Raw genomic sequence first — 24,332 nt, 5'->3', positions numbered from 1 at the left:
CACCCATTGGGGCTGAGCTAAGGAGATTCGAATGTTAACATTAACAGCTGGGAAGTTAATCATTGTTCTCTATGTTTATAAGGTTGATCAAAATTTAACTGAAATTACCTTGAGGCACTGAGCCACCTTTTGACCTCATGGTCTATGTGGGCAGGGGAATCACAGCACAGGACCAAAGGGAAGACTGGAGTGCTGGGATTTTACCAGGTCTCCTTTCTGCCTCTCCAGTACGTGACAGCCAGAAGGAAGTGGACAGGAGTCCGCAGAGGCTCCACACCTGGATTCTGGAGCCAGACCAGCCCTGGTTCATGGTCCTGCCTTAGCATGGCTCTAGCTGCCCCTTCTTGGGCAATTTTCTATCTTAAAGGTTCAGTTTTCTCATCCGTAAAAAGAGGATACAGACAGTACACACTTTAACGGGTAACTGTGACGGTTAGAACAGAAAATATGAAAAATGCCTGCTGCACAGAATGTGGCTCACAGGAAAGCTCCATTTAATATTTACTGTGATAGGAATTATTAGTTGTTATTGCTTTACTAGTAGTATGCAAAAGAGCCCCTCTTTATAAATTTGAATGTTGACATCAGAGTTTCTCAAACAAAACAATTCTATTTTTGGAAGAGTCTTCTAAAGGAAAAGAGGGAGGGACAGGAAGAAGGAAGGAAAGTCATAAAGACCAGCCCCCTGTTCCCTTGGAACTTGCAATGTAGGTAAGAGGCGCATGCAGACTGACGTGGGAAGACCCAGTCCGAGATGTAATGAGGTGGAAACAAATGCCACAAACACTTCCGCCTCTCAACTGGCTCCAAAGACTGATAGCATACAACAAACAAAAAGTGGAAGCTGAGGGCAGCTCCCGCCCTCTGTTCTAGTCATGTTTAAGATCTACCCTCAAAGAGTTGTTCAGTGAAACCGCCAGAGAGAGACTCGATGAGACAGGAACCACAGTCTACTGGGATCAGAGGAAGATGGGTAAACAAGCACAATGCAGGGAAGAAAGAGATAAAACATAAAACAAAAATAGCCATAAAACCAATGAATGTTCTAATATAAAGAACAATGTGTTTCCAGAAACTGGATGGGGAAGGAACTAAGGGAAAGAATTGTTTTGTGTATATAAATTTCTAAAGCATATGAATGAAAATCATCAAGACTTAATTTTTTTAAGGGTACTCAGTTTGATAGCCTAAAAAACACAGTGAATTCCTAGATACTCTAGACAGTCACGTACCCAAATGTGTCCCATTTCTCTGGACAAACTGTTAGTTTTGGGGGGGGGGGGGGCAGGGGGGGAATGGCTTGCCCAGTCCAACATCTAACAGTGCTCCACACACAGGGCTAGGGGGACAAGGGTGCAAAGGGCCATGGCGGGAGAGATTTCCCTTTTGGCTGGCCAGAACCTTTATGGACAATGTTTCCCCAGTAGCAGTTTACAGAACGTTAGTCCCAGAAGATATTTCCCAAAACAAGCCAAGTGAGTTTGCAAAATACTTTATACAGCATTTACATCTGGGACTTTCTCCATACACAATAGCATTTTAAGAGCTCTGAGAAGTCCTGAAGAAAAGAAACCAGTCTACGTTTTGTTTATCCATGGAATCAGGAAAATTATGGGATATGGGCCAATTTATGAGGGGATTAAAAGTCCTTGAAAACAGAGATGAAGAGGAGTATACTGACGGACTTTCCTCTTGGGGAGAGAAGGAAATGCCATTGGGAGAAGACAATTAGAAGCTTCTTGCAGTTCAAGGGGCTTTGATAAGTGGTTGGTGGTGGGTGGTGGGAGGCATGTCTGAAGGTCATCACACCACCTTCCAAGGGCTGTGTGCCTCCCCTATACTGGGGAGGTAAATTTGCTGACTCAGGTGCAGAAGCTGAGACTCTTGCCCCAAAGGCCCTGCTATATCCTCCCATATTCAGCATCCCCCAGCTCCTTCAACTACATGCAGTAACTACAACAACACTGACTACACTGTTAAAATAATCCTGGCTCACATTTAAGCCTTCCACCTTGCCAAGCACTATTGAAAGCACTTTACATGGACTAACCTGATCCTTCCTCACAGCACCACATGTGACAAGCCTTATTAGCTCCATTTCATAAATGATCAAACTGAGGCACCCTTGAAATAACTTCAGAAAATATTTAAAACACATCTACTTGAAATAGCACAATGCTGAACATACCCAGGCCTGTATTTTATAGGTCTTAGAGTTTGTTTGGTTTTGCTATTAATATCCTGAAATAGACTCCTAGGGAAATGTTGGTTTTGACTCATTCCATCTCTGAGCAATAAGGGGAGATGGGCCCTTCTGCCCAGCGGGGTCCCAGCTGTCTACAGTCTCCATGCACTGTCTGCAGCCTGCTTCCAATGGTTGTTTCACAGGCCTTTTTGTGACATGACGTGGGATCTTCCAGGCCAGCGGTCTCCAGGAGAAATAAAATGTGAGCCCCACATGGAAGATAACAATTTCCAGCAACCACATGTTAAAGAGTCAAAAGAAACAGATGAAATTAATTTTAATGATATATTCTATTTAACCTAATACATCCAAAAATATTGGGTTGGCCAAAAAGTTCATTTGGGTTTTCCACGTCATCTTACAGAAAAACCCAAACAAATCTTTTGGCCAACCCAATATTATCCTTTCAACAGGCAGCACCAACGCCATTTCAAGGGCTCCGGAGCCACATGCAGCTATTGGCTATGGTCCAGGCTGGTGCATTCTAGGCTCTAAGTGTTTTCAGTGTGAACACAGGAGGCACCGTGATGTGCTGCTAAGAGTTTGGGAGTCAGAGAGACCTATATTGAAATCCTGGTTTCTGTGCATTCAATTTGGGACCTTGGGCAGGTCACTGAAGCCCTCTGGGCCTCAGTTTCCTCATCTGCGAAACAGAGATAATGATGATTCTTACTTACCAGGGTGGTAGGAAGGGTTGAATCACTCAATATACAGGTAAAGTGCTGAAATACAGCCTGGTGCACAGTAAGCACTATAGAGGTATTGGCCACAGCAACTCATTACTAAGGTTGAGCAGCCTTTTAGGGCTGCTAGAATAAAGGGGCTTCTGCTAACATTTCTGTGCAGCTCCTGGTGGCCCTGTGATGCCCACAGTGGGTCTAGGTATGGCTCCCATATCACAGACTAAAAGGCACTTGGGCTGGAGTCCTTTAAAAAGGCTTCGAAACAACTCCTAGAGAGCATATCTCCCACATTCCTTTGATACACCAGTCTCCCAGTTTCCAGGCAACTGAGGACAAGTTTACCCACTAGGCCTGCAGTAGAAACCCTGCATCATGATGTCCATATTCTGGCCACCACGGTCCTGAGTGCTTGTAAGGACACACTGTACTCTGATCACAGCTTGAACTCACCAGGGGCCCTCCCAACCACAGGCCACCAGCCCGCAGCACCCTGGCCCAGCTCATATATTCAGTTGCTATATATTCAGTGCTTGCTGTGACAACTTAATCCCTTAAGTGAATTAAAAGCCTAACGTCTTTCTCTATAGCCTTGATATACCTTTTTAAATGCTCTCACTAGTTTATTCATAGTTATTACACTTACAATAAACCCAGTGGCACTACCAAAATCCCATTTGAGTTGTACCTCTGAACATCCTCTTTCCAGGCACCATGCATTGATTTATATTTTATTTTTATATTTTCCCTGATTTACAGCCTGTAAAGAATATAGGAAGGAAGAGGCCTATGTTTGTTCAGGGCTCATTTTTCCATTCACTTTAGCTCCAAGATTATGAATCCCTTAAAAATTCAGAGCCTCAATCCTCTTATCCACAAAGACAGAGAAGAGAAGTTAACTAAAGTTCATTCCCATATTGGAAACTGATGAGTTCTCATATTTAGTAAGATAAAAGTGAAAAATGCGGAAAATGAAGTCTTAAGATTCAAAAATTGCAAAACCCAACAGTCTCCTCTCTTGGCCACTCAGAGAGGATATGAAAAAAATGGGTAGGCACATAGAAGGAGACAGAATAACTGCAATGGAGAGAGACCAAGAAAAAAGAAATGTGCTATGTGTGATGTTAAAAAATACCAAGGAAGGGACCATATATGTATCTCCATTTCTCACTACAAAGTGCTTATTTTGGAACTGCTAACATAGGTGACAGTTTCTAAAAACCATTTCTATTCTCTAATTTGACTTGTTTCACTGGAATAGCATAAAATGTCAGGATTAGGAAATATGCTTAAAAGAAAAAAAAAAAAAAAAACTAGCTCATAATCAAGTTACCTTTCAAAAACCATTATACTGCCCACAAAGGAACTTTGCGGGAAAATGGAGTCATGTCTCCCATTCCTGTTTCCCCCAAAATGTGTGGTCACACACAGCTGAATCTCACACTGCTGACTTCTGCTATGCATGCGTCCATATCACTGTCCTCTGGTTTTCTCTCTTGTGTGCACATAATGTGAAGTAGAACACAACTGCATTCTTAGGGATTCAGGGTTTCTTTTGTAAATGTTTGCATCCATTAGGCAAGAGGAACCTATTCCTATCATTAACTACACGGCTTGAAATTGAAAGTTATGTTTCTAGATATCAGCTAGAAAGAAACACAACAATGTCCCTTTCCATTGGCACAGACTATGGCTTTGAATAACTAGACTTACAGAAGTCTTTCTGAGTCCATTTCTCTGCACCTGTGTCTTGGACAAACCCTATACTGCTCTGTCTACTATGCTTTCCTGCAGCGTCATCCCGTGACAGCATGAAATCCACAGAACATGAAATGTTTGCAATAAAATAAGGAAGACATATTTGAAATAAGGGTCTGCAAATGAAACAAGAAGCTGTAGTCTGGGAGAAAGTATTTACAAACTACATTTCTGATAAAGGGCTTATATCAGAATATATAAAGTACTCTTCACTAACACAAAAACAGATGTTCCAGTTTTTTTGTTTTTTTTTTTTTAAGGAATGAATTTGAACAGACACTTCACCATAGAAAATACACAGACGGCAAATAAGTACATCATTAGTCATTAGGGAAATGCAAATTAAAACTGCAATGGGATACCACTACACACCTACTAGAATGGCTAAAATTAAAAAACAGAATCAGCCAAATAAAATATTGCCCAAACCAAGTCCTGGTGAAGATGCAGCAGAACTTTTATACCCTGCCATTGGGACTACAAAATTGTACAGTCACCTTGAAAAGCAGATGGGCAGTTTCTTATAAAGTTAAACATATGCTTACCATATAACTCAGATATCTCACTTCTAGGTATTTATCCAACTGAAAACGTATGTTCACCCTGAAATCTGCATGAAAGTGTTTATAGAGGTTTCATTTTTAATTGCCAAACTTTATCCCTCAACTGGGTAACAAACAAATCAAGGTCTACCCATACAGTGGAACACTATTCAGCAATACAAAGGAATGAGTTACTGATGAAGGCAACAGTGTGTATAAACCTCCAATGACCATGCTTAATGATTCCAGTGATACGACATTCTGGAGAAGGCCAAACTAGAGAGACAGAAAGTAGGAGGCTGCTGTAAAGCACAGCAGGAATCATTCTCTATCTTGATTGTGATAATGGTTACCTGACTAACTGTATGCCAAAACTTGAAAAATTGTACATTGAAAAAGATGACTGTTTACTGAGTATAAATAATATCTTAATAGGAAAAAAATGAAAATACTAGAATATATTATATATACATATGTAGTATATATATAATATAGTTTCCAATATAATAGAAAATAAAAATATCTGTGGCGGATTCATTTCGATATTTGGCAAAACTAATACAATATTGTAAAGTTTAAAAATAAAATAAAATTTAAAAAAAAAAATAAATAAATAAAGTGATAAGATGCAAAAAAAAATTTGTAAAAAATTAAAATCTTAGCAGGAAAATTCTGAGGTCTATCCCATTAATTTAAACTTTTCTCACACACCACAGGCCAAGTACATTCTTAACACCCTACCCTAACTCTAATGTCATGTGAGAGATGGGGAATTGATACAAAAGGAAGAATTCTGCCAATATTTGCCACTCATTTATTTTTACTCCTTCTCAAAGTCCACTGCTCACAAGTACACAACCACTGTATTTTGAATTTCCTCCTGCTCCTTTCCGTGACATGCAGAATGCTTTGTACTTACTAATGATTTGGGATTGTACAGCATTTCCAGGCAGAGTCTGGTCCAGACACAAGCAGACTCTAGCTACCCAAAAATAACTATGACAAGGATTCTATAATAATCTAATCATTACAAAGAACCTAACTTTGGCAGATACAAAGTTCAAGAATTTAAACCTCCAATTATATCTCAATAAAGATGCAAGAAATGAAAAATTTAAACCTCAACTGTATGAGTAAATAGCACTTTATTAAATGAATGGGTTTAGAAGAAGTAAACCCTTGTAAGAAGAGAACCATGAGTTTCTCTGATGTCTTACTCTGAAAAGACAGCCTGCTCAGGTGAAGGTCTGAAAGCCCTCAAATTTACCCTAAGTACCTCCTGCCACTATCAGCCTGTACATCTGATGGCTGCCCTCTGTCCCAGGTTTCTGTCATTTCTTCCATTCTTTCTTTAAAGGACATGCATCTTAACTGTTTCAGGGGTTTCCTGGGAAGATGAACAAACTAGCAAGTATCTGTCTGACCCTTTTCCTTGAGAGTGAATGCGCTTTTGCAGAAAGGAAAATAACTGAGATCTGATGACAGGTGACAGGGAAAGGTCCTGATTTGGGACCAAAGGTGAAATGGTCCACCCTCGGGCTATCTCTGAATCCAGAAGTTTGTCAAAAGGGCTTGTGGGAGGGGACAGGAAAGTGTGTCATACATCACAGAGACCTTACTTCACATCCAAACCTAACCTGTCATTTCACTTTCCCAACCGCAAACTGGCTCTTCTGGGTTTCAGAACACAAGCGAGTGAAACTCTTGAATGGTAGATAAGGTAGTCTCAAAAAATACTGTAACCTAAGGATCTTTCTATTGGTCAGTTTAAAAAAAGGCGGGGAGGAGGTTTTCAGGAGGCTCCAGACAAAGGGTCAGAAAAACAACCTAACACACCACCTTTTGTGCTCAAGGAAATTACTCTGATAAGTGGCTCATCCCTGGTGGCTTTCTTCTTGCTGTGTTCTAGGTTTAGGGGCTGACTCTGCTCTTTCAAACTGTTGCAGATGCACCCTGATCTTAGGGTAATAAAGAAGAGTCAAAGAGTGAAAGAAATGGAAAAGATAAAAAGGGTCATAGGGAGCAAAACTAAAACTAGAAAGAAAACAGTGACTGTTCACAATAATGGCAGTGACAACAAAGTGACAAGTTCCTTCAGAGACCTAACAACCAACTGCAGTGTGTGGACCTTGTTTAGAGCATCATCTAAAACAAATGGACTGTAAAAAGGCATTTGGGAGACTATCAGGAAAATGCCAACATAGATACTCTTTAGATGATACGCAGTCATTACTATTGATTCTGTTCACCATGACAAACACTATCACAGGTATGTTAGAAAATGTATCTTCATTTTTCAGAAACATAGAGTATTTAGAAAATGACATCATACTTAGGTTTACTTTAACAAAAAGGAAAAATAAGAAGCAAATATGGGGAAAACACTTTCTCATCATTAAATGTAGATGGTACATACTGGTGGTTCGTTTTACTTCTGCCTGTACTTTTCTTGAAGATGTTCATAATAAAATGCTTTTTAAAAAACATGATGAAAATTTTTTAAAAATTAGATGAGAACAGGTCCTGTATTAGAAGTTTCTGTTTTACTACCCTTTGCCAATTTTACTGGCGTGCTGCACTATTAATGTTAAAACAAAATAAAAGCAATATTTTAATATAAATGTTCAAAGAATATAAAGCTGAGAAAACAAGCTCAAGAATTCAATTATTTAAAACAGTACTTTTCTAGTAGTTCACAGAGAATTTTAGAAGTCATTGCTGCTATTGACTATTTAGTAGACATAATAAGGTCCATCAAAGAATTTAATAAAGGGGGGAAAGGCATATAAAGATGGATGAGGAACAAAAAGAGGTAAATGAAAAGAAATTAAGCCAAAACAATAAACCCCAACTGAAAAAATCCATCTTTAAAGATGCCAATAGACCTTGGGTTTAAGGGTCAGCTGTTTCCTATTTACACAAGTTCCCTATTTACACAAGTTCATTCACGTCTCTTGAGTTCAGTTTTTTCATTTGTAAAACGGGAATAACTGACACATCTTACTCCCGAGAAGCTGTTATAGGACTAAATGAAAAAACCCACAATGCACTTTCACATTGACCAGCACATGGTCCCTTCACCGTGGCCTGTTCTTAGGCTAAAAGGCTAAGGGGAAACGATCTAAAGAAAGAAAAAGGCTGTGGGAAAGTGGTGGCAGGCTGGCCTCATACAAATCACTAATTAACCAACAACCTGAGGGGACTTCCCTGGTGGTCCAGTGGTTAAGACTTTACCTTCCAATACAGCAGTGGCAGGATCGATCCCGGTTGAAGCTAGGATCCCACATGCCTCTCAGCCAAAAAACCAAAACATAAAACAGAAGCAATATTGCAACAAATTCAATAAAAACTTTAAAAATACTAAACACACACACACACACACAACACCAGACAGGCTTAGGGCCAGCCAGAAGTAGGAGGTCAACCAAAGCTTCTGTCACTGCCTGGAACCCTCAAGCTGTCCCAGAATTGTTTACTTGAAGACCCCTTCTGAGGTTTGTTCCTTACCTCTGTCTCTCACTCCATTTGGGCCCAACTCTAAGGGCAGCTAATCTAATCAGCTAATCTATGCTAAATTATTAATGGGATACACGAGGTTAATGTGTAACAAGTATATACTCCAACAGAAGCAAGCTGGAGACACAGGCTTTGTGAGTCATCAGAACCTCAGTGGGAATTCCAGGCAGCAGGCAATCTTCCTCCATAACAAATTAGATTCTAGGAATGCATTTTAAAAAAAATCGTTCCAGCAAAAAAAAAAAAAAAGTTCCAGCAAAAATAATTCATACACAAATGCAATTCAATCAACAAAGGGACAGGCCAAAAAACTACTTTAGCCAGACTAGGACAAAAGGGCTGTGGAAAATGGTATGTTAACCCTTAAGGACTTTTTCTATGTCTCCGTTTTCCTATCTGCAAAAGTGGAAATTGAGGTAAAAATTAAATCTAATCCATGGAAAACACTTGTAACAGTGTCTGCCATGCAATAAGCACTCAATAAACATTAGCCACTGTTAGTATTATTTAAAGATGAGATTATATAGAAGTCAGAGAGGATGCTCTGAAAACTTGAGTGAAAAGGGATTTTTTTTTAGATGGCAGCTTCCATTTGTGTTTTCAATGAAGTTCGGCTCACAGCAGAGCAAACTGGAATCAGATCTGAATTCAAGTGTCAAGCCAATTTCCTATACCAGCTGTGTGACTTTGGACAAGAGGCTCAACCTCACTGAGACGTTATTTACTCAACCGTAAAATAGGCTAATAATAACTACCCACAGTATTTATGAATGAATGACATATGACAAGATATGGAAAGTGTGTAGCACAGCAAATTCATAGGCGTCCTGTATTTTCCAGGCTTTACAATTGCATCCTTGGGAGCCCAACCAAGAAGTGACAGTACACTCTAATGGGGTGACAGGCAGAGCTCCCAGCACTGAACTAAGACTAAGCCATGGTAATCCCATTATAATCCCACAGTTAGTACAGCAGGCATAAGGCAGTTTAGCTATGTGGGAATGGAGTCTCAGCTTTGACCAGCCCTGATGTTCCAAAGAAGTAGCCACAAGGCAGGAATTTTATCTGTCTGGGTACTGAGAGTGAAAGAAAGTGAAAGTGAAGTCGCTCAGTCGGGTCCGACTCTTTGCGACCCCATGGACTGTAGCCTACCAGGCTCCTCCCTCCATGGGATTCTCCAGGCAAGAGTACTGGAGTGGGTTGCCATTTTCCTTCTCCAGGGGATCTTCCCGACCCTGGGATCGAACCTGGGTCTCCCACATTCCAGGCGGATGCTTTAACCTCTAAGCCACCAGGGAAGCTGGGATTATCTCATCCCAAAGACAGAAACGTGGGGTCTTGACTTGGCTATTTGTCCCTGGTGACAAGTGTCTTGGGATTACAAAATAATTATATGCCACTCCTCCTTTTATTTTCAACTGCATTTTTTGATTATGAACCTATTATAGAATCATGACAAAAATATAAGAATATAAGCTAAAAATGTAAAGATTGCCTATGTTCCCACCAACAAGAAATAGTCCCTTTTAATATTTTTGTGACTACTGCTTCAGATCTTTTTCTTTATACATGCATGCTCTCCCACATACTCTGTCATTATTTTTAAAAATGAGATCATACCCTCATATTACTTCATCACTTGTGTGTGCACTTAATATATCTATTTCTGGGTTTGTTAACCTAAATCTATGCCATCATTTTTAATGGCTGCATAAGAATCCATCAAATGTAGACTTCATCAGTTATTGATCTATCCTTCAACCAAAGACACTTAGGTCGTTTCCAGTCACTTGCTATAATAAACAACACCAGACTCAGTATATAAACCTGTTTACACAAATGTCCAACTAGAAGTGGCACTGATGGGTTAGTGAGTGTACAACTCTTAAATGCCTTAAGGGAGAGCAAAAGAGCGAGCCTTGCTGAGATGGAAGGGTGAGAGAGGCATTTTAGTTACAGAGAGTCACTGTTTTTTAGGTCCAGGCAAACAGAACAACCTTCTGTTGGTCTGTTGGTCTTTTCTCCTGCCTTCCTCTCATTCACCTGTTGGGAAATGCATCTCTTTCATTGACAAAAACAACTAAATCGTCTTGCATAAAATCCAGAGGCAAATAGCAGGTGTCTGCAAAACAGAACTTGAGGCGTCATCTGGAAATGCAATGCAAAGGATCAGCAGGTGGGGGCTTTTAAAAAGCAACAAACTCTCCCAAACAGCTCCCATGAGTCTACCACTCGGCCCCCCTGGCGTTTAGGGCGGTCAGGCAGTCACCTCAAAGACCTCTACTGAGGATCCAGTGGGCAAGGGAGACCAGTCACAAGGGCCTGCCATAAGAAAGAGAAGCTACCCCACACCCCAGCCTGAATCCCGAGGAACCTACAAACAGGATGGAAACCACAAACCAATGCATAGACACTCAAGTGGCCAATGGGCACATAGGTAGACACAACCAATGATGGGAAAACAGAGACACAGAAACTGAGCTAAGAGAAAGTAGCAAGAAATAAAATTTCAAAATGCTGCATTAGGTAGAGATAAACACAAAGAAAGGGCTCTTAGCCCTGCCACTCACTGGCAGGGGCACCATGGGGCAAGTCTCTTATTGGCTTTTTATGATCAGGTGATCAAGAAGCTCTAAGCTTAACCACAGGGATATGATTAACTTTGAGTTTTGGTATTTTGAGTCTAAATACCAAATATTTTGAGTCACCATACCTAGCTATGGTGTCTTAATTTCTATTTTTATGATCATTAAAAAAAAATCTCCCATTCAGTGATTGTCTACCATCTGTCCCTGGAGTTTTCTTTATTTCATACTTATTTAGTCCTACCTACCCTCTTGGAAGGGACATGTTACTCATGTTACTCTTACTTTGTGTTCTAAATGTGCTTCAGGTCACATACCTAACTGTAAAAAGATGGTTTAATCCTCATGGCATAGAGAAGTTACTCAATAAATAGCTCATGGTTGAATGAATAAATGCACACATTAATGAATAAATTATGTTGTAGACTCCTTTCTAATTCCATAACATTTTTACTCCATAAGACTCCTTCTACATGTCTTTTTAACAGAACTTATCTCAGAATCCTGTTTGAAAATTCAACATACATTAACAATCAGAAATGAGCAAGACTTCTATTCTGTCTGTAGGAAGCAGTGTCACAGCCACAGTGCCCTGCCCCAAGGAAGACTCTCATCATCCAGCAACTGAAGGGTTACACCTAGCTCAGCAGAGGGCTTCCAGGTGCCTGCTTCCAGCCTTTGGCCAATTTAAATTCTGAAGGTTTCTTGTTGAATATTTAAGTATCACTCCCGTAAACAAGTAACTTAACATCCCAACCCTACAGTTTGCTCATCTGGGTAGAGCTAGCACGTTGACCTAGAGCTAGTTTCTTCTAGCTCGAATCATCTACCACTTTATGAGAAGTGAAGATGAAAAGCAGTGATGGAGATGCAAAGACAGTGCCAGCTATGGACAGTGCTTACTGCCTGAAATCTCATTTTACTGGGAACTCTCATATAGAACTGAACTTCTAAGTCACTTGGAATGCTTTTTAAACCCCACTGATTCTTGCTCCATCTCACTTCCCTGCAAGAGGAGTTTGTTTAAAGAATCTGCATGAGGCTCCCAGGGCACTTTTAAAATTTACCTCTGATTACCATGGAGAAGGAAATGGCAATCCACTACAGTGCTATTGCCTGGAAAATCCCATGGACAGAGGAGGTTGGTAGGCTACAGTCCATGGGGTCGCAAAGAGTTGGACACAACTGAGCGACTTCACGTTCTGATTACCAACCACTGCTTTTAGGGGGAAAATCTCTGAACCTGAATGAACTGATATTTGCATTGGCCAGATAATCCCTGGCCAGAGGGACTTCTCCCACCCCCACCTACTTTTACTCCCTGTGCCAAAGCTCCCTGGATTTTGGAGGTTTCTGATCTGCTTGTCCATGCTGCTAATGGCTGCTGGTGAAACGTGCCATGTTCCAAAGTTCTCTGCAATTGCTCTGAGCTTCCTGTATATGAACTCAAAGAAGGGGTACAGAAGCAGCTGGGAGAGAAAAACCAGAGCGGCACAGTCCAACAGCAACCTCTGAAAGAGCCAATCAAAACTGCCGGCCTGCTGAATCATCACACAGGGTGAGGGAAGGGTCTGCCAGATTGGTCACCAGCAAGCAAAAAACCAGATAGAAAACTAAAAGTTGGCACTGCTGATTTGGAAGATGGCTCAGAGGCCCCAGTACAGGTAATTAGAACACAAGTGGTTTTGAAAAAACATTTTTTTTTTTTTTTTCAAAAAAATGGTAAAGACAACAAAACCATTTTTTGCTGTCTTCTTTCCTTACTTTTGCAGATTCCCTCTCTTTTGTGTTTTTAACTGAACTTGACAATGACTTGTCCTCTGTTCCAGAAAACGAAATGTCTATTTATTTTGGTAATTAATTTAAGAAAATGAACCCAGAGGATTTTTGGAATGACAGTATTAAAAGAGACTTCTCTCTCTCTCTCTCTTTCACACAAATACACACCTGAATGTACACACTCATACACATCACAACTGTACACAGCAAAGGCTGCAAGATAAGACAGGAAATTATGGGTTGTCATCACGGACTAGCTGTGAGATCTCAGGCAAGCTGTTCCAACTCTGAAAGCCTCAGCTCCTTTACCAGACACAATGGAGGGGAGACTGGTGTCTGACTCGTAGGGTTGCTGTGGTAATGATTAAGTGAAGTCATGTAGGTAAAGTGCTTTGCCCAATGCCAGCAAAAAATAGGACCATAATAAATAATAAAAGGCAGTTTTAAAAAAATGGTGGTTTGCTTTTACTTTAGGGAGAAGAGTGTCACAAAGTGCTAATGTTCAACAAATTGATCAATGAAAATGTTATTTATCTTTTGAATGTACATTATATAAGATAGAAATGGAAGAGATATATTTCCTTTCTTTACACATATGCATAAAATAGGCACTTCCTAGTTCAGATTTAGAAAGTCAGAAGTTAAGGTCTATATTCTTATTAGCAGGGCCACAAAGATATGAATTGCCATTCAACTTGCAGCTGGCTGGCAGTCTTGGCACCCTGACATCTGTTTCTGACTCCAGACTCCCATCTCTACCCCTTGGCTCTGTAGAGAGTCTAGACAGAACATTTCAGTTATGTTCCAATTAGCCCTGGTGGTTAAGAACACAGGACTGAATGGGATAAAGCCGGATGACACACCCTACGACTCGGCTGTACCACGTTACAAGCCAGTGTCATCCTACATTAAAGGTTTCACTTTAGAACTAATAATTCTGGGAGAGAAGAGGACATCACACTCTGCCACAGTGGAACAACCTGATATAGATACAAGATGAAACAAGCGATCATTTTAGGAAGACCTTCTTGGTCTTGAATTTTGGTCTTTTTGGAGAAACCAGAAACACCCTGAGAAATCACTTAATTTGAGGAAGAGACTTTAAAAAATAAAGAATAGGGGGGAGGGATACCATTTTAGAAACAATAAAAAAGATGGTTATTTTAACAAACATCCTAAAACACAGGACCAAACAGACAGATGGTTTCTAAGGAAACAGGACCATCAGAGAGAAATAAGTAAGCATCAGAGATAGTGAAAGGGTGCTTCACTGAGAAGCATACACAAGCATAAGCTTTCCAGCGTGCCCAGGGGAAATATAACGGACAACGGCCAAGCATGTCAGCACCAAGCCTCCAAGAATCTGACCAGGATGGAAGAAAATCTATGGCAGGTATATATGCACTCAACTGACACCTGAGAGCACAAACCACAGCTCCGTTCCTGTATTTCCTGAAGTCACAGAACATTAGTTACATTGAAGTTGATTGAAAAAAAATTCCAGTAAACATATAGAAATTTTTGTGCCTTCCATTTGTAAGACTTTTTCATACTTGTACACTGTTAAAAAAAAAAAAAGTCCTAATGAATACAATAACAACAGCCTCAAGACATCACTAAAGCTTAATCCTAAAAATCAGCAACTTCAACAAGAGGTGGCTCTGTCCAGAGTGGGCTTGACGTCACTGCTGTATGAGTTCATCTCCTGGATTTGTCACTTATTAACTGTGCGACACTGGACAAGTTACTAAACTTCTTTTTAGTTTCCACATCTGTACAATGGGAATATACCTACCTGGCTTGAAGACTGAATAACAAAGACAATGTAAATGGTAGAGCTCTGTAGCCTGTGAAATAGCTACCTCTTTGAGGCCTGGCAAGTAACCCAGCTCACACAGGTAGGACCTCCGCTTAAGCAAGACGCAAATACCTGAGGTGTCACATGCATGCTGTCCTGTCGCCGGCTCTCTGTGGGGGGTGCTGTGCCTATAGATAATGTGGGGTTTGTTTTGGGCCTCTTCATCTTCTTGTTCATCAATGGACAGTAGTGGTTCAATAAAATAATCTCCATCATGGGACCGAAATGTGCCCAGCTGCAAATAAAGAGAGATGAGAGGTTGACTTAATATAACTTAGCCACTGGGAGGAAAAGGACAGTGGAACAATGCCAAGTAAGTGGTGCCATCTTACCCAACTCCTTTCCCATGAGGGCTCCTTAAGCTGAAAATCTTACTGATATACTTGGAGTAGTTTTTTTTATTTTTCTTTTTTCACTCTCTGCCATATCAGTACCTTAACCTTTGATTGGACTCTACAGAACCTGCTATCTAAATCAGCCTCTAAGAAATATTTCCTTGGTGCTTAAGCTGATTTATATTCACTCCTCCAGGCTGCTGAAAGAGGGTTTCTGTGTGTTAAGACAGCCTGGAAACAGAGACAAGTATCAGTTTCAAAGAGAAAAGCCTACTCAAGAAAGCCTTATCCTGACTTCAAAATCAGGAAGCACATGTTGACCAGAAGGCACTCAAGGTGGTGCCGCCAGGGACAATGGCAGAGGAGCCTCTTGTCAACCCTTTCCCTGACCACAGGGAGTGACCCAGGATAAGACTTTCCAGGCAGGCTGCCCAAGGTTCCAATCTCAGTTCCACCACTCGCTCGCCCACCTTGGGTAAGCTCCTTAACTACTCTGAGTTTCATCTTCCTTGTTTATCAATGAGAGATAAAATTATTTACTGTCATTGTGCGGATTAAACGAGATAATGTGTATAAGTGAAGTGTAAGTCGCTCAGTTCTGTCTGACTCTTTGGAATTCTCTAGGCCAGAATAGTGGCCTTTCCCTTTCCCTTCTCCAGGGGATCTTCCCAACCCAGGGATTGAACCCAGGTCTACTGCATTGCAGGCAGGTTCTTTACTAGCTGAGCCACAAGGGAAGCCCAAAATGTGTGTAAAGTGCTTAGCAAAGGGATACCTTGTCAGGGCTTGGAACAGAAGTGGCTTTTGGTGTTGCAGAGTTGGCCAGCCTCTAACCACCAGGATATAGTTTGTGTTTGCCAATCACTAAGAGTTTCACGGTAACTCTTTCTCCTCCCCTTCCCATATACCCACAAGGTTTGCAAATTATAAATGAAGCTGCAAAGTTGAACCACCCAAAGGAAACATTACAAGAGCAATAAAAAGTTCCCTATGCCATGCCACTGGGCAGTGTTTTAAGGAAAAAATCAAGCTTTTCTCACCTTCTCTGTGGTTCCTTTTCCCTCAGTGTTGGGGAAAAGGCAAGGGCCTTTGACTTTCCCCCGGATCCAGGAAATGACTGTCCTTGAACATCAATGGCAGTATCAGCACTGAAGTATCACATTCCACCCAAATTCTAATCTACTGAATTGAAATATCTGGGGGGTAGGTAGGGCCCAAGAACTGACATTTTAGAATTCTTAGGCATGACAAAGTTTTAAAGTACTTGGCTAAGCACTGGGGTTCCCAAACCCAGCTAAGTGTCAAAATGTCCTGGGAAGTTGAAAAATAAATTTAAATTTGAGAAATCACCCTATGTATGCAGATTTGGTATTTCTAATGGTAAGATCTAGTATTTTAATTTTTTTAAAAAAAGTCTCCATGTGGTTCATCCCTGACTTAAAGATAAGACTTAGAGACAAGATAGTGTCAGAATAAGACAAGTATCTTATAAGAGAGTAACTGGCTTCCAGAGAAGAAGTGATTTAACAAGTTTGCTTTTACCCAGGCACCTCTCCCTATTTTCAAAACACAACTCTGGTGCTCTCTGAGCACAGAGCAAGAAACCGACTACAACATGTGAAAGCTACTAGAGATGGGCCACAAATACTGAGAAAGAATCTTGGAGCCCATCTGGTGAAGGTCTGGCATCTTTGATTATTAAAAGGGGAAACTGAGGTCCAGAGGCAGGAATTGACTTGTCCCTTTCAGTGATACAGAAGCAGCTGAATAGTTCTCCTGCTAAATCTGGAACTCAGGTACCCTGATTCTAGTCTAGTGCCTTTAAAAAAAAAAAAACAACAACAACTTTGAAATTCTCTTTAGGAACACAGATTCAGTCTCTGGCCCATGGTTAAGAGTATGGTCAGAAGGACTGGATGGGAACTCCAGCTCTGTCACTTGCTACCTGTGAAACCATAAGCAAGTCCCCACCTCTCAAAGATTCAGTGCCCTCAACTGCAAAATGGGTTCTTTCAAGGATTGGGCTGTTGTAAGGATTTAGATGAAATAATGGACACATAAAGCACTTATTACAGTACAAGACACATAATAAGAGTTCAGTAAAAGGAATATAAATGAGGTCAAATTAATTTGTGGCTGATTCACAACACAGTTGTTTGAATGAAGAGTAACCCTTTCTTGGCTAAGGTGACCATTTATTCAAATACAGGCTGTAAGTACTTACTACAATATATAAAAGGCACTGCGGGAGAGAAATGAATTGATGCTGACCCTCCTTCCAGGGAAAGGGGATAGAACATGTGTTGCAAGAGCCATAATACAAGGGAGAGCACACTAAACATCAAGCAGGGAGAGAGGTATATGTCTGTGAAAGTGGAGAGAGATGGCAGCAGTCTGAAGGACTAGGAAGAGGTTTCCTGGGGAACAAGATACATTAGTTACACTTTGAAAGAAGGGTGTGATTTGAGCATGTGAAGCTGGTTGAGGTCACTCACCTAGTAAATCCAAGGGCCCAAAGGTTATGAGATGGGAGGGAAATGAAATGTGCAAAAACAGTTTGCCTGAAATGTAGGATTTGTGAAGCAAAGCTTGACAGATGAGACTAGACTCTGGAGGTACAAAGGGGTGAGGAGGTGCAGTGGCAATGGCCTTAAGTGCCAGACGGAAGCGTTTATAGTCATTCACTAGGCAGTGGGGAGGCCTGTGCAGTAACTGAACAGGATAGCGACGTGATTTTGCACCTTGTCATCAGTCATCTACAAGCAGTGTGTGGCAGGGATTAAAGAGAAAAGACCAGGAGAAGAAGCCAGACAGAAGTATTTCTTAGACATCAGCCCTAATGAGAGAAAGAGAGAAGCAAAGAGGCCTAGAGGTAGAGTAGGGGTGCTTAGAACAGGTGAGAAACACATCTAAGAAGGAGTTCAGGGAAACTAATCACTGACCAGTGGGGTGAGGGAAGGGAGGAAGGCGGCATGGCCCAGTCTAAAGAATGAACAATTTCCAGGAAGATTTCCTGAGAGGGCCAGGAGGAGGGCCAAGATACTACAAGTACCAAACGGGTACGGGGACATCTTTCCAAGAAAGATAAATTCCAAAAGGAAGACAAAGGGGCAAGGGCTTTGGAGCTAGATTCATTCCAGCTATAAAGGGCTACCTCGCACTATTTTTCAGATAACATGCCAGATCTTCTGCACCTCCCTCCCCTCCAAAAAAAGAGCCAGACTGCAAATTAGGCGCAATACAAATGGACTCCTCAAGGTCTAGGGAGTTCGTCTTTCTTAAGTCCTGGCCCTCAGTTCCCTAAGAGAGTTACTACTCTGCAGTTACAAGTGCGAGTTACCACCTAAAATTGCCAGCAGAAATTAAGGTCCTGCGCAGCAAACGTTTATACCACTGCTGGGGCCACTCAGCAGGGTGTGGAGGCGGGGAGGGAGGAGGAGTAAAGGCTGTTTACAAACTTGACTTACACACGCAGCACCATCAGTAAGGTTCTGGAACTGTGGGTTACAGCCTTGGGATCTGGGCACACTCTGATGTTCTGGGTTCCAGCACCTGACCCACCCAGATCAAACAACCGTTCCAAGAACAGAAGGATTCCAGGCGTCCCGGGGCAGCGATGACTCATGCAGCACCCCCTCCCATTTCGCCAAATTGCCGTCTCCGCCCACCCCCAAACAATCTCAACGACGCACCGCGACTCTGGGAACTTTGCTGGGGCTAAAGGGGGTTCATCTTCATCCTCGCATACCAGCAGCCTAAACCTCCCTCCTCTCAGTCTACAAGCTTGCCTCCCTTCCCACCCGACCCCTCGGTTGAGCAGTGGAGATAGATGCAACATCAACATTTGGGACTCGCGAGCCACGAACAACAGCGCGCGCGAAGAGGGCAGCCAAGATCCCTGGGTAAGTAGTCAAGCTTCCACTTAGAAAAGGTAACGGCGGGGAGTATGGGTGCTCTGGAGAAAAGTAATTGCATCACTGGGGAGCAGGGCACACAGCCCCTGTGCGCTGGGAGATCCTGACCCACGATAGTTTCTGCGTCAGAGCGCGTGGCAGAAACGCACGTCGCTTGGGGAAGTCCTAGAACCGCTCTCACTTGGGCCAAAACCTTACAGCGGACCCTCAAATCTCACAAAAGGGAGAGGGCAGAGGTCGTGTAGGGCAGACAAGAGGGCAAGTGGGGCGGGGGGAGGGGGAAAGAGAAGGGGGCGGTGAGTAAATAAACACCGGGTAGGGGTACCAGCTTGGGTCCCCTGCTAAGTGCGTATTTTGCAACGCATGGAGGTGACTTCCGCGCCCTCTCACCCTCCCTCTCTAGAGAAATGTGCACTTCAGGCTCCCTTTTCGAATTCTCTGGCACCCCATGGGTAGTGGAAATCTCAAGAGAACTGAAATCTCTCCAAGCTCTCCCCAATATTTTTGCTTCTTGGGGCCACCCCGCCAGCAGGGTGCAGAGTCGGACTGCGACGCACCCCCACTCCTAGTTCCTTGCTGAAGCAAAGCATCTAGGACAGGCCCCGCCCTCTTCCCCGCCCCCTAAACCCTGGGCCCACCCTTCCGTTCCTGAGACCGGACCTGTTCCCTGTCAATCCAGTTCAGCCTCAGGGTTCCTGGCGCGTGAAAAAAGACCCTGAGAGAACGTGGGGACTCTAGATTACGCACCGCCCTCCCAAGACACACAGAAGGAACTCCCCGTACCCGACGCTGGGGATTCTCAGCCCACACCCCTGACTCAAGATGCACCAATAAGGAGTCGGGTTCTCCCAGTGCTCAGCTGCTCCACTCCTGGGCGGCCGAGTTTGCAGAAGGCAAGGACGTCTCTTCGAGTTTGGAAACCGACACCCCAGCCACCTACTGGTGTGGGGCAACACGCAGTTCAACAGTGGAGCTGAATTTGGACCCTAGAAAGCTCCGAAACATCCAGAACTCCCCCTCCCGGGACTTAGTGGAGGGGGCGGTGTCGGGGATGAGCTTCTTTCAAGTGTCAGCACACTCGCCGGAGTAGCCACCCAAAGCGTAGGACGCAAACAAGTTAGTAGCGCATGTTTAATGCTAGAGCAGAGAGACGGCGCAGTGAGGGTCCTAGGCTAGAGAGCAATTAAGTCTTCCAGAAGCGGGTGAGGAGGTGAAAGGGCAGGGCAGGGGAGGGGGCGCGCGTCCACTTACCATTCCCGAGCAGAGACTGATGACGGCCGTGTGCTCTGACTTGGTATTGACATGGCCTTTGTAGAAACAGTGCTTGAGTTCCGCTTCCTCCTCGGAATAAAACTTAGTCTGGTTCACCCCAGGTGCCCCAAGGAGGGTGACAGTGAACATTGGGGCGATAAATCCAGCATGGGCGGTGAGATTAAATAGAAATTGCTGGCCAAAGGCGGAGAGGCGGTAATGCTCCTGGGAGGAGGTAGCGGAGGAAGAGGAGGAGGCGAAGCCAGGCCAGGGGTCAGAGGCAGAGTTAATGCTTCGTCGCCTTCTTTTGAAGTGTACGTTCGTGGGAAAGGGTTCTCCGAGAGCGTTCACTCGGACGGGAGATGCGATTTCGTATTCGCTCAGGGTCTCTAATAATTTCACTGTAGAGAGAAGCAGAGGCACATGAACCAATAATATAGTTTTCTGCAAGTTTTAACTTGAAGTGTGTGTGTGGGGGGGGGGCAGCAGGGGGGGGGGGGCTCTCCTAAGTTATTTTCCAGCTTTTTCCTCCCCATTCAAGTCAATCCCTTCATCTTCAGTGACTGGACAAATATTTGCTGAACACCTACTATGTATCAGAAAGTGTTAGATGCTGTCAGAGTCAGACACTGAACAAGACAAAATACATAACATGATTATAGATCCTGACAGATACCCTGAATTATGCGACGAGCTGGTGCCCCCAATTACTAACAGGTTTGGGGCCTGGCGTGGGTAAGGAGGAAGATCAGGCTAAAAGAAGGGGGCGGACGACTAAGTTCTTTCCACAGTGTCTCTTTGAGAGATTGGCTGGGAATGACCTAAAGAAGGGAGAAGCTGCAAAGCGGGAGATAATTCTTTCTAGGAAAAGGAGAGGGGAGAGAGAGGCCTCCGCTGCGGGGTGTCCGCCGTCGGACACGGAGGCTAAGGAGGTGGCGACAGGGGCGGAAGGGTCCCCGTGGCCGACTCTCGTTACCTTGCCTCGGGTGCAGCCTGTCCTTGCGCACGGCCGCCGCGGCATCTGGGCTCCCCATCTCGGCCAGGTCTCGCACCAGGAGCGTTAGCAGTGTGGCCCAGGATACAAACTGCATGGTGCTCCCCACCCCTCCCCAGCCGCCCCCACCCCCCTCCCCTCCTGCCCTCCTTGGCTGCGAGGCTGCGGCTGCGGAGAGCGCGCGGAGCCCGGTGCCCGCCGCCAACTTTTGACTTTAGGAGTCGCTGAGGTCTCGCGGCGAGGGTCCCGTCTGCGCTCGGCTGAGCAACGCCGCCGCCTGCCGAGAGCTGAGCCGCTCGGGCCGCAGGAGGAGCCGGAGGAGCAGGAGGAGGAGGAAGACTGGGGCTCGGCTGCTTGGCCGCATAATGTCCAGGGAGCCGGCAGGAGAAAGCGCGGAACGTGCGCTCCGAGGCGCGCCGGGCGCCCTGTGCTGGCGGGGATAGCGGAGCGGCTTCTTGAATGGGGGGCTGGGGGGCGGAGGGGGGGCGCTACTCAAATACTCAGGTCCCCGCCTCTCGGAGAGGGGAGGAGAAAGCGGAGTGAGTGGGGACCGCCTCCTGCCACTCGGCTCCTCGGCTGCTGTGCGGTACTTGCTGCTTGCAGAGTCGCCGGGAGCGCAGGGGCGCCGAGTGCGGTCCGCCATCTCCCCGGGACGGGCTTTTCTGAGACTCCCTGCCCTGGCAAGACAGAGTAGAGAACGTTCTCCCCTTTTCCTGGCGCTCCCAGTCTCTCTCCCGTATCCTCTCTTTCTCCCTTCGGAATCTCTTCTCTCCCTCGCCCTGTCAGTCCGCTCTCTGCCCCCTTTCCCGCTTGTAGTCTCTTCTCCCCGTCCCTCTGTGCACCTCTCTAGTTCCCGCATCTCCCCCATCCCTTTTCTCTTTCTACACGGTCCCCATCTCTCTCTCTTCTCTTTCTCTCTTTCTGTCCCTGTCTCCTTTTGGTTTCTCACAAGTGAAAGTGGCCCAGCGCAGGAGCGCCTTCTCGTCCCACAGTTTCTCACTGAGGGAGGCGGTTTGGCTTCTGAGCTCCGCTCTTGGCCTCACCGCCCCAGGTCAAGCGTTTGGGAGCTGGGGTTCTCATCTGGCAGTTCAGGATGCGTTTCAAATTCATGGTCTCCTCAAAGTTTCCCAAAGCTTTTCAGTTGTGCTTGCCCCAACCTCAGACCCATCGAGAGAGTGTCTATAGCTTTCTGTAGGTCTCCGGCCCAAAAAAGGTTAAGAACTGCTCTGGGCAGCAAGAGGAGGCGGGGATTTCGGCGCCCCCAAGTGCCTCGGGTTTTAGAGATATGGGGAGCGGGGGAGAGTGAGAGGGGACTGTCATTGACTCGAGGGGAAGCACCAGTGCCTGCAGAGATTTCTCAACCACTTCCGCTTGCTTTTTGCCAGAGAAATGCTTGGAACAGTTTAAAGCTGACACTTTTAACTATACCTACCTCTGACGGGATGCATATTTTAAAGTCGGAAATTCTGCCAGAGAGGGATGGTGTGTATGTATGTGTGTGCGCATGTGTGTGTGTGTGTGAGAGAGAGAGAGAGACAGTGAAAGAGGTGTTTAATTCTGGATGTTTTGAACAATTTCTGTAAAAAATGAATATTTGCCCCCCAAGTCCCGAACCAGAGTTCTCTGTTGCTTGGAAGGCTGGCACTCAGGGATGAAAACACCAAAGACTGCCTACTGGGGTTGGGGGTGGGGGAAGGGGGACTAAAGCAATATTCTATAAGTGTCCACTACTCTGGAAATATTAATGTAAATATTTCTCCTGATATAGGGAGAAATGACTTGGCAAGAATAGAATTTCCTAAAGAAGTTGTTAACCCAAACAGACCAATGTTGCCTTGACTGGAATTTATGATTGGTGCACACAGTGTAAAGACGGCAAAATAGAAACCCCTGTTAAGCACACAATCAGATTTTTAAAGAATAATATTTAAAACTTTTTCTTAAACCTTCAAGGTATTGACTAAAAGACATTTCTTCTAATACACAATCTTTCTTATCATTATGTAGTAAAAATTTCTCACAATCACAGTGTCTGAGGTTTGCTGACAGTTTAGCAGGAAACAGAAAAACATCAAGAAATCAAACTCTTAGCTGATTCCTATGGAAAATGTTCTAGGACTCCCACCATAAAATTACTCAAAAAGGTAGCATATTGCAGTATTTCCCATTAAACAATTTTCCTCTTTTTCAATTTGAATCCCTCCCGTAAAGAACTTAACAGTATAGCAATGATTATATGTAAGGACAGAGGTTTCATTGTGTGCTCTTTCTCAGTGGCTTTCTTTCTAGGACTTGGCATTAAAGGATGAACTTTTTTTATGGTTCTTTAACATTGCTCCTGATACAAATAACCATCTCTACAGCTGATAGGGACTAAAAATACAAAGTTTCTCTTGGAACTTCCTGAACTGATTAGGAATCTGGCTTTCTGAATTTCTCATTCTCAGGGAGTTTATTCACCCTCTCTTAAGTGTTACAAGCTTACCTCTGGATTTAAATCTATAAACAAGTCTTAAAAACAAAAATCTTAGGAAGATATTTGAAATCATAATAAACGAACATGACAACTGAGGGAGCTAAACAATTCAACTCAAAATCTTTTGTCTGAATAATAATAATGATGATAATCAACTTTATGTGCTACCCCTTGTGCATTTAATACATTTAATTTTTACAGCAGCTCTATGAGGCAGGCAGGATAGTAATTCCATTTTACAGATAAGGATACTGAGGTTGAAAGAGGTAAAATAATTTGACAGATCAGATCAGTCGCTCAGTCGTGTCCGACTCTTTGCAACCCCATGAATCGCAGCACGCCAGGCCTCCCTGTCCATCACCAACTCCCGGAGTTCACTCAAACTCACGTCCATCGAGT

General features: G+C 43.7%; 1 protein-coding gene and 1 long non-coding RNA gene across 10 annotated transcripts in view; one reads left to right on the top strand and one right to left on the bottom strand.

Annotated features, from left to right (window-relative positions):
• Nucleotides 1-21,890, bottom strand: part of ADAMTS9 (ADAM metallopeptidase with thrombospondin type 1 motif 9) — a 163,307-nt gene extending 141,417 nt beyond the window's left edge. Inside the window, exons 1-3 of one of the 2 annotated variants that reach the window (XM_005222686.5) lie at nucleotides 21,440-21,890; nucleotides 20,464-20,864; nucleotides 15,036-15,198 (exon numbers count right to left, since the gene is read on the bottom strand). In XM_005222686.5, the coding sequence (XP_005222743.1) occupies nucleotides 15,036-15,198; nucleotides 20,464-20,864; nucleotides 21,440-21,554 (679 nt within the window). In that variant the 5' untranslated portion in view covers nucleotides 21,555-21,890. The remainder of the gene's footprint in view (nucleotides 1-15,035; nucleotides 15,199-20,463; nucleotides 20,865-21,439) is intronic. The other variant, NM_001206573.2, reaches the window with a different exon arrangement.
• LOC101906240 (uncharacterized) overlaps nucleotides 18,764-24,332 on the top strand; it is a 318,730-nt gene continuing 313,161 nt past the window's right edge. For all 8 annotated transcript variants that reach the window (XR_009492377.1, XR_003031804.2, XR_003031805.2 and 5 more), the window contains exon 1: nucleotides 18,764-19,200. This is a non-coding gene — a long non-coding RNA (uncharacterized lncRNA). The remainder of the gene's footprint in view (nucleotides 19,201-24,332) is intronic.

Source organism: Bos taurus, chromosome 22, assembly GCF_002263795.3.
Source record: "Bos taurus isolate L1 Dominette 01449 registration number 42190680 breed Hereford chromosome 22, ARS-UCD2.0, whole genome shotgun sequence".
NCBI lineage: Eukaryota > Metazoa > Chordata > Mammalia > Artiodactyla > Bovidae > Bos > Bos taurus.
Note: the sequence above shows the minus strand (reverse complement) of the source record. Positions and strands in the feature narration are given on the sequence as shown.